Source organism: Lynx rufus, unplaced genomic scaffold (assembly GCF_022079265.1).
Source record: "Lynx rufus isolate CCGP_SWC_20201006 ecotype Redwood Valley unplaced genomic scaffold, mLynRuf1.p SCAF_13, whole genome shotgun sequence".
Classification (NCBI taxonomy): Eukaryota; Metazoa; Chordata; class Mammalia; order Carnivora; family Felidae; genus Lynx; species Lynx rufus.
Window position 1 is genome coordinate 9019644 of NW_025814827.1, and position 13111 is coordinate 9032754.

Consider the following 13111-nt stretch of genomic DNA (forward strand, 5'->3'; position numbering starts at 1 on the left):
TTTACATTTAACAGCGATTGTTACTACTTTAAATAAGGAATGAAAGTATCTGTTTGATTCAGAAAAACTTCAAATTAGTTCACCAGCAATGCATGTATTGCTGGTGAGGGGTATCTGTACCTGAATGTTCTAATGCTCAGGAGCCCGGCCAGGCAAGATCAGTGGAGTCCAGAGAACCCAGCAGTCTGTGCATCTGACTGGGTAGCCAAGTTTCCCTGGGAATGTCCCTGAGCAACCCTGGAGGGGGAACCTCAGGAAAACTGGTTTAATTGGGAGGATTCTGATGGGGATAGGACGCTTTTGGAATCTAAGATGACAGAAGATATTGATGAGCTATTAGATCCAGGGGGCCTGTCTGATATTTGAGATAATGGGACCTCCATTTGTTTCAGGACGATGCCTTCATTTTTGCACTAACATGGTTTATGGCTTGCAGGGGATATATGGACTGACGGATGCAACCATTAAGGATGTTAGAGCCCCATTCTTACTATTATTGTGATATGTGTGCGCGTTTGTTTTTTTCCTAGGAGGATCTTTATTTTTTCCCCTAAATCTCATAACTGGTTATACAGATGTTTAATTGAGAGGAATAATTATGAATTACGATTTGTTTTTTTTCTTTCAAACTTTCCTATCTGAATCATTTATCGCCTTCATTACAAGTGTTTTAAATATTGTAAAATTAAAGTTTAAAAAATAAACATTGCCTGTAGGCAAGCCCAAGCCCAGAAAGTCAGTTTTTAAAAAACATTAGTGTTTTCTTAATTGGGAGCATTGTGTACTACAAGCCTTGTGTTCTGCTAATTTACAGAAAAACAGACTTTAAATTCAGAAGAAGGAGTAGAAAAAGTAGACTGAGAAAGAAATGCTGGTAGATTAACTCCATGAAGGCAAAGGGACAATGGAACTCGATGGATAAGGATTATCAGAGGTAGAAGGACTTAAAATATGCGGGTTCTAGTTAAAAGCAGACGAAGTTAGGAATGTATTCTGGGGAAAATGCCTATTTAGGAAATTAAGGCTGAACTGTTGACCCAGAGCTTTGGAACATTTTTATCACCCCGCTATGCTTTGGGTAAATAAAGCAAGGGAGACAAATTTTATCCAGCTTATGTTTGCTGTTCGACTCTGACCCTTGCCTACTGGAATGACTTTAAATATCTGCTATGGAAAAAAAAATGATAACCACTTTAATTTCCGGCTCTATCCCCATCTGGCCAGGGAGAAGAGGATGAATTGATATCATCCTGTTTGTCTTTAGGGCTTCTGATACCCCTGAGGACCAGCCCGTGGGACAATCTGTTTGGGCAGGGATTCTGGGCCAGAATCAGGAGAGTGGGACTCCGGACAAGGCCGGTCCACGTAACACAGCTCAGAGCCATACAACACAACTTGCTCCGAGGATGTTGGGCACTGTGCTTCATTAGGAAACAAAATATAAGCTTTCCACACCATTAGGAATGACTTTAGGAGTGAAAGCACATAAGACGATGCCTCACCTCATCAACAATGCACTGCAGAAGCTGGAGAGGCTGCAACGGGAAAGAAGAGAGGAAAAAGTATTAGCCTCTGTGCAATGTCTTTACAGTGGAGTGGAAAGAAAAAAATCATTAATGCAATAAAATATAGCAAGATTAATCAACAACAGCAAACTCTTATAAAAACATTGATGCTCAGGATGTTCTATTATTTCTAATGGTACCTAATCTAATACAGGCAGTTAAAGGTTTGCATTTTCTTCAAAATGCAATTTGCTAAGTTTAAAACAAGGCATTCAAGCATGCAAAGGAAGCAGCCATCAGGAAAAAGAAAAGTGAATTTTTTTCTGAACTCATAAAGCTTACCATTAAAGATCCCTGGTTTTTCTGAATCTGAAAAAAGGCAATATGTAATTAGCATGTCATAATCAAAATGACTCACTTGGACACATTATGATCACTGAGAGAAAATTATTGCATTGCTGGTGGCAATTTGTGGGCATGTGTTAACACAATTTACATAATGAAAATACACAAATGTTAATAGCTCGCTTCTCATTTATAGGCGAAAGTCAGCAGAATGTTAATTTCACACAACACTTTTTAGTACCCTCCAGGTTGTATTAGAATAGGGAGAAAAACCATAATCCATTTCAAAAGGCTGTTTACGATTCAGATATAAATAATGTTTTATATTGCTAGATTGTGAACACTGGGCTTAATGTTGCAATCATTGCTAATGTTATGAAGCTCACTCTTTTTAAATTAAAAACCGATTTATTTAAAATTGAAATTAAATCATAGTCAGAAATTAGAATTTTGGATTCCTGCCAGTGTCTGTTCACAATCCCCTATTTTTTGAAGAAAACTTTAATTATGTGGTTGAAGTATTTGTCTTTAACTCAGGAGTGGGGTGAAGACACCACCTTTTCCAAAGTTCCTTCAGCCTGTTTCCTGGGAAGCAGTGCTCTCTGGGAAAATCAAATTCATGCAAGTTTTACACTGTTTTCCAGGGAACAAAAAGCAGAGGCAAGTAAATGTCTGTTCCTAACCAACATTCTGAAGGCAGGCTGTTCACACATCTAACACCAATAAGCCGCGTCTCTTAGAAAATGACTAAAATGTGACACCAAATTAATAACACATCCAGTTACTAACTGAAATACTAAACACTTCAATCCCCCACCCCCACACAAATGACTGCAGTTATTACTAACTCAATGCAAATAAAGTCCCAGGCACTAAGTTTCCTAAGAAGGAAAATTTCAGGAACCAAGTATGATATTGATGGGTCAGTTGTTTACTGAGATAACTGAGCTCCAACCAGCTAGTAAGATACAGGGATAATTGTAAAAGGACATTTGATCACTGAACAACACAGGGGTTAGGGATGCTGACCCCTGTGCAGTTGAAAATCCATATATAACTTTTGACTCCCCAGATACAATCAGCCTACTGTTGACCAAAAGTGTTACCAATAACAAGTAATAATAAAGAGTCGATTAACACATATTTTGCATGGTAGATGTATTATATGCTATATTCTTATAAGAACGTAACCTAGAGAAAAGAGAGTTAAGAAAATTATTAAGAAAATCGTAAGGAAGGGGTGCCTGGGTGGCTCAGTCAGCTGGGTGTCCGACTCAGCTTCAGCTCCAATCTTGATCTCAGGTTTGTGAGTTCAAGTCCTGCACTTGGCTCCATGCTGGGCGTGGAGCCTAGTTTAAAAAGAAATCATAAGGAAGAGAAAATACATTTACAGTTCTGCGCTGTATTTATAAAAAAAAAAATCCGCATATAAGTGGACTCATGCAGCTCAAACCCATGGTTGTTTAAGAGCCAGGTGTATTTTTTAAGTAAAAAAAACTGTTAATGGTGTTTTAAGAAGTTCTTCCATGTATATTTGATCTGCATAAGTACCCTGAGGTTGGCAAGGATGGTCATTTCTATCCTCTGGGCCTCCTCTGGGTCATTTCTATCCTCTGAGAAAACTGGGCCTCCCAGTGGACAGGGCAGGGGCAGGGACAGGGTGAAGGCCACAGGGACAGGCTGTGGTACTGTGGCTTCTCCCGTGCTCTTTTCTTTCCCCATATCTACCTATGGTCACAGCACGATTTCAAAACAGCTGGATTTGTGTAGATATACTTGTAGATATATTTGTATAAATGTTCTTGGCATGGTAAAGTGGGTAAATAATCAATTTGGACAGGTGGGTTCCTTTCAACTAGAATGCATGCTTCTCAAGGGCAGAAACTATGTTTTTGCATTTCTTTTGCATCCACGAGGCTTCTCAGCAGACCCTTCCTTCACCAGTGCTTGAGTGTTTTAAAAAGCACTTTCCTGTGTATTATCCCAACTAAACATGGCACCCACTCATCCCTGCTCTACTCAGTCACCACTCGCTGAAACCTCTGTCCCAGGCTGACTGGCTCGTAGTCTCCTTAGGTAGTTCCCACTTAATGTTATGCCGAATTACTGCTCCTTCCTCTAGTCACTGAGTATTTCTGCATAATGCTCTGATGGGAAAGATTTACTTTAAAAAGGGAGAGAGAGACACCTGGGTGGCTCAGTCGGTTAAGACTCTGACTTCTGCTCAGATAATGATCTCATCGTTCATGAGTTCGAGCCTCACATCGGGCTCTGCACTGACAGCTCAGAGCCTGGAGCCTGCTTCAGATTCTGTGTTGTGCTCTCTCTCTGCTCCTCTCCCGCTCTCTCTCTCTGTCTCTCTCTCTCTCTCTCTCTCTGCCTCTCTCAAAAATAAATAAACATAAAATGTTTTTTAAAAACGGGGTGCCTGGGTGGCTCAGTCGGTTGAGCGTCCGACTTCGGCTCAGGTCATGATCTCACAGTTTGTGAGTTCAAGCCCCATGTCGGGCTCTGCGTTGACAGCTCAGAGCCTGGAGCCTGCTTCGGATTCTGTGTCTCCCTCTCTCTCTGCCCCTCTCCCATTCACTCTTTCTCTATCAAAAATGGATAAATGTTAAAAAATTAAAAAAAAAAAAAAAAGGAAGAGAGAGGGTTAACTACCACCCTGGAGAGGCTAAGGATTTTAGTCAGAAGCCATACCCCTTTTCAAAACTCATGAAAGGCCCAGGTAACTTCCCAACAGGAGATTGGCTTTTATTTATTTATTTTTCAAGTACACATGGATCTTCTCCCCCCACCCTCCATTCTTAGTAAGACATATCTACTTCAACAGGAGGGCTACTTGTAATGAACAAATTAGAAATCCATTTTTGGCAAAGAGAGTGTTTTTCACAAATTTCCAACAGTCAGGGGGGATTACAACATTCTCTGAGGAAAACATGTGGCAAACATTCTAAGTGAGATGTTTCAAAATAAATTCAGGAATAAACTGTGTGACACTGTTCCCAGCAATACATAAGTTGTGTGAAATGAGTTCAGGGGAGAACATTTTTCCTCATGAACTAAACTCTTAAGAGGTCTCCACCTTGCCCTATTCTGTGGGTTAAAGAAACCATGGTTGAAGACAAAATTTTACTATTTTAATGCTTTCTCCTTACAACGAGGAAGAGGGAAACAGCAGTATCAGAGTCTTTTTTATGATCTTCTAACTATACCATTCTGCCCAGGTTTTTAAAGAGAGATGTTGTTACCAGGTTTTATTACACAGCTTTGATAGCTACATATTATATGAAATCATCTTCATAAATTTTGTATTAAGGTAGCAGTGCCAGTACCTGAAATTGATTCAAAATGCTTAAGATACTCAATTACTTTTTAACACTGTTACACAATGCGGTGACTTATATCTTCTATTTCACGAGAACTTGAGGACACAACATCATTGTAATTGATTCATTTTCTCAATTAAATAAAGCTACTGTGCTTTTCTTTATATGAATGCCACACAGACCACAGAGTTAGATATATTCTTTCCTTTGTTGGTCTCAGATATATTGCCTCAAAGGTTATATTCTGTTCCTCTGTTTAATTCCACCAGAAAATTTAATGCCACGGTCATATTTTTCAAATTCCGAATTGCCATGTACCCGACTGTATTTATATTAGGCTTATTTTTCACTGCTAAACTCTTTGTTGTTTACCTTTTTCAAGATCACATTACCGTACGGGCACAGGAACCATAAAACAGACTGAAACAAAGTCAACCTCCAGTCACTGCCTCTGCTTTTACACACAGTTCATGAAAAAGTGAAGCCCCTAGTTTTATAGCACATTAAAAGTGGTACTAAGGGTGCTTGATATAAAATGTTAGCTTTGTGAATGCCTCTCTTTATTCTAGGTCTGCCTCCCAAATGCTGAGCTGTGAGAGCAGAGTTCAGAGGAACACAATAATATTGTTAGGGCTGATGAACTGCCTGTACCTCACAACACAGGAAATGCTGTTTATAACTAACTCGTCCAAGTCCAGATTCTCGTTTGCACATTTTGCTGGTGTCGAGTAGTCTACATCTAACTAGTACTTTGGGACAATGAACAGAACAATAATTGCTCCAGCCGTTACACTTTGCTAATCAGTCTCCAGAACTAGTAGCATTTTGATAGACTAATTAGTTGAACCTCTTTTCTCTTCTGGGCATAGCCTTTTTTCCCCCCTTTTGCCAGCCCTTAGCTATAAGGCTTTAAGGCACACTAACAGGGGACACCTCAGTCTGATGTAAGACAGATCCTTGTGTGTTTAAATGGGGAGGAAAGACTTCATAACGGGCGGGCCTAAGTATCAGTTGTGGGGTGTTACTGCAGTAACATTTATCACATATTTCCTTGCAAGGACTGTATAGCTGGCAATTAGAAGAACTCCCATAGCATGACTAATGGCTTTGGAAAATGATCCCGGAAAGGAAGCTCCTGATGCAAAAGTTTACTTGTGGGGCCTCAACTATCTAGTCAACGGCTCTGGTGATAAACAGCAACTCTGGGGACCCCGCATTACACACCCACCTCTGCAGAGGTGCTGTGTACACACAGCGGGAAAGCAGGCTTGGCCACCAGCCCTTCTACATTATGTGCAGAAGCACAGTCAGGAAACTAAAATGATCCACCTATGTAACTTCGAGAAGACACCAGCAATAGCTTTCATTTTCTCTTTTACTCTCTGGAATGATGGCTTGCCCTGCAGCCCTTGTCGCAGAGATTTATGTGTGACCGAGGTCAGATCTTCCAATATCAGTTGACAAATTTTCTCTTTACATATTTACTGCTTTCCTAGCTTGTGTTATTTTCTCTTAAGTAGAAGAAGGAAATATGAAATTAAATGATACGGTGAGCATTTTTAAAGAATACCAGGAGTGTGTGTGTGTGTGTGTGTGTGTGTGTGTGTGTGTGTGTGGTGTTCCTGGCACTACACTTGAGCCTGCAATGTTCAACTCTATTCTTTTAAAAAAAAATTTTTTTTAATGTTTATTTATTTTTGAGACAGAGAGAGACAGAGCATGAACGGGGGGGGGGGGGCAGAGAGAGAGGGAGACACAGAATTGGAAGCAGGCTCCAGGCTCTGAGCCATCAGCCCAGAGCCTGACACGGGGCTCGAACTCACGGACTGAGAGATCATGACCTGAGTTGAAGTCAGACGCTTAACCGACTGAGCCACCCAAGTGCCCCTGTGTAACTCTATTCTTATTTCACACACATTTTAGGAACGATAGCTATTTTGCAGACTCTCTTTTCAAATCAGATGCATTAAGCTTAACCCTGCCTAACATAAACCAGGATTATGGTAAACTGGGACTTTTATATTGTAAATGAAGAATAATGACCTAAAACTTTTTTTCTTTAATGAAAGTAGCTGCAGAGATGATCTACTTCAGTCTACTCATTTTGCTGTTAGGGAAACTGAGGCTTTGAGGGGCATAGTGCCCAAGATACAGCCCGGGCTAGACCACAGTGCTGACTCAGGCAGCTGCTTGGTGTGGAGAAAATGCATATGCACTGGAGTCAAAAAGCCCCCTGGAATTCCAGTCAGACCCCCATGGTCTCAGAAGCTCCCTCCCTTCACTGGGTTCAGGGCTCTTGATTACAAAGTGAGGGGATGAGCCAGAGGATAATCCAAAGAGTCCTCCCAGGCAGAGCTTCCCATTCAGGTGCCATATTTTTTCCTACCCAGGGGAGAGCTGGTACTGGCAGTCAATCTTATTTTATCTGGCACCGTGTGGGGTGCTAAAACTTAGGTACACACCACCTCCAATCTGCTACAACTTTGCAAAAACAAAGTGCCCAAATCTCAAAAAGGCTTCAACAAGAGAACAGAAAAATCATTTCCACATGACCACAAGCTAAACACATATTGCTTAGTACCACTAACTTAAAATAAGACTTCCTAGGGGTGCCTGGGTGGTTCAGTCGGTTAAGTGTCTGACTTCGGCTCAGGTCATGATCTCACAGTTCGTGAGTTCGAGCCCCATATCCAGCTCTGTGCTGACAGCTCAGAGCCTAGAGCCTGCTGTGTCTCCCTCTCTCTCTCTGCTCTTCCTCCACTCATGTTCTGTCTCTGTCTCTCTCAAAAATAAACATTAAACAAATGTTTCATAAAAAAAAGGTAAGATTTCCTAAACAAAGGACTGGGTTTTGTTTTTTTTTTGTTTTTTGTTTTTTGTTTTTGAAAAAAAAAAAAGAGAGAGAGAGAACAGGGGCATCTGGGTGGCTCAGTCGGTTAAGCATCCAACTTTGGCTCAGGTCATGATCTCATGGTTCATGAGTTCAAGCCCCACATGGGGCGCTCTGTTGTCAGCACAGAGCCTGCCTTGGATCCTCTGTCCCACCCTCTCTCTTTCTCTGCCCTTCCTCTTCTGGTTGTGTCTCTCATTCTTTCTCAAAATAAATAAATAAACTTTAAAAAGTATTCAAAAAGAAGAATAAAATGTACTCTAGTGAACCATAAATGGGAATTCTGACAAACTGATATTTTTAGATATTGAATGAATGCACGAGACAAAATAAATGAGTAATATATATTATTACTAATAATACAAAATGAACAAGTATAATTCACTTGTGCCATATCTCTCTTGTTTATCAGCCTCTGTCCTTGTTCAAGTTCTTATCACGCCTGGAAATCTATTAGCGTATCTTACATAGAACAAAACAAAAACAAAAAATAAGTCATGGGTCTTATTTAAACGACAATTAATGACTTAAAACAAAAATAAGTTGTCAGATGATTTAACAAGGAGCTACTCGGTGGGACACGAGAAAGTCAGTAGGATTCCCAGCTTCTAAAATCCACTCCCTGGCACTTTCTCTCTGCTGCCTTTAGGAGGGACCAGTTTTGAAAAGCTCAGACTAGATAACCCTGAATTTCACAAATAGCTGGGTGGGACAGAAAGGCTGTAAGATGCCTAGAGGAGGGCTCAGCTCAGATAGGACCAGACAGAAAATCATCACGGCCATAAATTAGATCACTTGGCTCTCACTGCTTCCCGAGTATCAAGGACGATGCATTTTCACACAAAACACAGCAGCTGGAGCGTCAAGGTAGAGTGTAACATTATTCATTTGCTGGGTCTGCCAGTCAGTGAGCAGGAAAGAAAGGACCTGACTGCCAGTCTACACTCTTTTATCCCTTGTGTATTTAAAACTGACATAGCTCATGTCCTACTTCACATAGGGGTATAGGAACCCTAGTAAATCATCCTCTGGGCACATGTACATTTTCATATTCAGGCCTGAATTTTGTAAGAAAAGCAGGGGCTCACAAACACATTTTAAAATGAAACACGTGAGTGATAAAATTAATCTTCTCCCTTAGCCTTGCCAAGATGTCCATTGAGCACTTTCCTCACAGAGAAGATTTTTCCTTTCAAAGAAAATACACTGGCTGTACCAAACTTTTCTTTCTTCCCCCCAAAAGGGTGGTCTTATTCTAGAATCTAGTTTAGAGTATCAGTTATGTATGTGGGGGGCAGGGAGTGGGAGGGGATGTGGCATTTTTGAGAAAGGCCTATTGACCATTCCATTGTTTATGGTCAAATAAATGTGCTGTAACAAAAGATTTTTAAAGTGTCAAAATGTCTCAAAGGGTTTTTCTGGAGCTATCATTTAGTCTGCATCTCAATTAACTTCAATCCTCCACAAGCGAAAGAATCCAGAACGATGTTAGAGGTCACCTGGTCTGACTCCTTGCTTCTGACTCTGGAAGAAGACTTCCAGGAATGGGATTCCAATGATTCCATCCTGGGTGGCTTAAATTGTCAGAAAGTTCTTTCTTATTACGAGTTCAAATATGTCTCCCTAGGAGATATACCCATGGTCTGGAGCTGTAGTGATTTAGTGGCAGCAACTCACATATTTGAAGATGGCTGTTTCTTCACGAAGTTTTCTTTCCCGAGTGAGCATCCTGTTTTCTCCTTGAGATCATCTGCTATGATTGATTGCCCTCTGTTCTTCCCCCTTCTATTAGTAATGACACTCTGATAACATTCCCCTAGCCTTAAATAGCCCATGTACTTCACATCCTCACCTACTTCATCGCCAGCTTTATGGGCAGGACATGTGGTTCAGGCTTAAACTAGTCCGCAACAGCTAAGTCCCCTGGGCTTGGGGAAGTTAACTGATCCAATCAAACTGAAGGCTATAGCCTCTTGCTGCCTGTGGGGAAGAGAGGCTTGTTATTCCTTTCTAACTGGGAAGCAGGTGGCCCGGGAACCCCAAAAGCCATTCTTGGTCTGTGAAGGAAAAGGCTACCAGAAACAGAGCCAAAAGTGACCTGTTGAATCCAGTTCTACCAAAAAACCCAGGAATACTTGGCTTTTTGGCCGTGGATTTCGATTAAGTCCCCTTGTGGTTGAGGCGGCCTGAGTTGGGTGTTCTGTTACTTGCACCATAAAGCTGCCTGGCGGAGGTGAACATGGTTTCACATTCTCCACCACTGTGACCACGTTTCTCGGAATGTGGTGCCACGTGTGTGTGTTCCTCATAAAGTGTGACACCCACACCTGAACACATGCCTCGGAAAGACTGGCTCAGTTGCCTTGTCCTGGACATTATACGCTATTCAGGAGGAGAAACTCCTGGCAGCTACAAGTGCCTTCAGCTTTTGATAGATAGCCATATCACACAGTTGGCTCAGTGGAGAGGAACAGACGTGTATAAATCTTGGGCTGAAAAAGAATTACTTCTTTCCTGTACTCTTCCATTTGGGTTTCATACTGACAAGGTATTCGAGAGTCAAAATGAGTACACGATTAAAGCAATTACAGAATCTAGACAAGTCTGATGGAAGTTTCTACCTGTTGCCTCTCCCCTGCATCAGACAGGAAATACATTAGCCTTGTATTTGTTTGGTTGAGGAGAGGCCTGTCCAACACTCAAGTAGAATCACAGACTCTCGGGGTCTGAAAGAATCTTAAAGGTTTTTTAATCTGACCCACCTCTGTGTGATCCCTGAATCCCTCCTTCATTACACTCCTGGCTCACAGGGCTTCTGTCTGGATGCATACAGTGATGGGGACTTTCTGTCTTCTGACTGTCTATTCTCTCTCTTGTTCCAGCTCTACTTTCCTGACAGTGCAAATCCACGTCTTTTCTTACATGAGAACCCTCAAGTATCTTAAGACAACTATCACATCTCTTTGGAAGCTTTGATCCTTCAGGTATTAATGCTGGCAGGACAGAGGGGAAATATGGACACAGAAGAAAAGGGGACAAAATTACAAACTGAAAGCTTAAAAATGTGTATTGATTCTTAGTTCTTTCTGATTCTAAAATCTGTTAGGTCAACATGTAAAAAAAGTGAAGTCAGGCTAAATCACTAATTCATTGATTCACATCCTTTTTTTTTTTTTTTAAGTTTACTTATTTTTAGAAAGACAGAGAGAGGGAGCATGAGTGGGATAGTGGCAGAGAGAGAGAGGGAGAGACAGGATCCCAAGTAGGCTCTGTACTGACAGCAAACCGTGAGATCATGACCTGAGTTGAAATCAAGAGCTGAACACTTCACCGACCGAGACACCCAGGCACCCCAGTTCATGTATCTTTATCAAGAACTTACTCTACACCAGGCACTGTACTGGGGTCTAGGATCCAGTGGATGGATAAGCTGCGAGTGCTGGTCCACAAAAATGAGTGACTTCTTTAAGGTCCCTGAAAGTTAGTGACAGAGCTAAGACTTAAATCACAGGGTTTGCATTCTCCTTAAAATGCCACTTAATTTTTGGATAAAATACAATTTGCTAGATTCAAGGTGCTGTAGATTTCTAAGACAGTATCCCCAAAAATGGGATGTTTTCAGGCATTTCACAGAATGCTTTCTTTGTGGGCTAAGACTCTATATATTGCTGCCTTTTTTTTTTTTTTTTTTAACCATGATGCCATTTGACAACATTGTTTGGCCTGCTGAGATTTTGAGATAAACTGCAACTGTAGCTAATACATGCTTTATTTCGCATTAGATCATGACCTGAGCCAAAGTCGGACACTCAACTGACTGAGCCACTCAGGTGCCCCCTGCATTATTTGGCATTAGAAAGGAAAGAATCTTGAAATATAGTCACACATAACCATATTAATTAACATGTGTCTTACTGGTTTGGCTGTAAATGAGATTCAAAACAGGATTTAAAGAAAAGAAGTCATGGATCTAGAATGAACTAAACGGGGCACCTGGGTGGCTCAGTCGGTGAAGTGTCTGACTTTTGATTTCGGCTCAGGTCATGATCTCACAGTTTCGTGAGTTTGAGCCCCATGTCTGCCTCTGTGCTGATGGTGCGGAGCCTGCTTGGAATTCTCTGTCTACCTCTCTCTCTGCCCCTCCTCCACTTGGGCTGTTTCTGTCTGTCTCAAAATAAATCAATACACTTAAACAAAAAAAAAAAATTTAGAACGAACTAAACAAAAAGTTTGATTCCTGTTTCAGAGATGTGGTTCACACCTCTCATAGTTTGATTTGGGTGAAATCCAGTTCAATAAAGTCCAAGAGTGTACTTGGGAGATGGTGATGAGAAAGGTAGCTGAAGGTGTGGACAAGAGGGGAAAATTGCTCATACAGATGAAAGGAGACCACAGAAGTATCTAGCTCAGCATTTTTCAGACACTGGTTACCAAATAACTCAAGGTTCATGTAAGGTATTACTTAGACACATTAACAAAAATTAACAGACAAAAACAGAACTTCCTGGTATTTGTGTGTGCATGCATGTATGTAGGTGTCTGGGAGTGAATTCCCATCTATTTTATGCCTTGTCTTTCCAAGCAATTCTGCAAATCACTGACCTAGGACACCTCTATCATTTTCCAGATGAAGTAACTGAGGTCTGAAAAGAACTAAGGTCAAACAACTAGCAAGAAAAGCCAGGAACATGGGGCGCCTGGGTGGCGCAGTCGGTTAAGCGTCCGACTTCAGCCAGGTCACGATCTCGCGGTCCGTGAGTTCGAGCCCCGCGTCAGGCTCTGGGCTGATGGCTCAGAGCCTGGAGCCTGTTTCGGATTCTGTGTCTCCCTCTCTCTCTGCCCCTCCCCCGTTCATGCTCTGTCTCTCTCTGTCCCAAAAATAAATAAACATTGAAAAAAAAAAATTAAAAAAAAAAAAAAAAAAAGAAAAGCCAGGAACAGAACTCAGGTTAGCTCTGTGTGTGTAGAATGGGGGGAATGGGGACAGAAACCATATTCTTTTTTGAGAGGTAGAGAGAGAGAGAGTAAGCAGGGGAGGAGCA

General features: G+C 41.3%; 1 protein-coding gene across 9 annotated transcripts in view; it reads right to left on the reverse strand.

Annotated features, from left to right (window-relative positions):
• Window positions 1-13111, reverse strand: part of MAP2K5 (mitogen-activated protein kinase kinase 5) — a 270602-nt gene that overhangs the window by 62886 nt on the left and 194605 nt on the right. For 4 of the 9 annotated variants that reach the window (XM_047074887.1, XM_047074885.1, XM_047074890.1 and 1 more), the window contains 2 exons: window positions 1848-1874; window positions 1503-1535 (listed from right to left, as the gene is read on the reverse strand). The exons of 1 other annotated variant lie outside the window; for it this stretch is intronic. In XM_047074887.1, coding sequence (XP_046930843.1) covers window positions 1503-1535; window positions 1848-1874 — 60 coding nt within the window. The remainder of the gene's footprint in view (window positions 1-1502; window positions 1536-1847; window positions 1875-13111) is intronic. 4 more of the 9 variants (XM_047074888.1, XM_047074886.1, XM_047074893.1 and 1 more) reach the window with 1 other exon arrangement.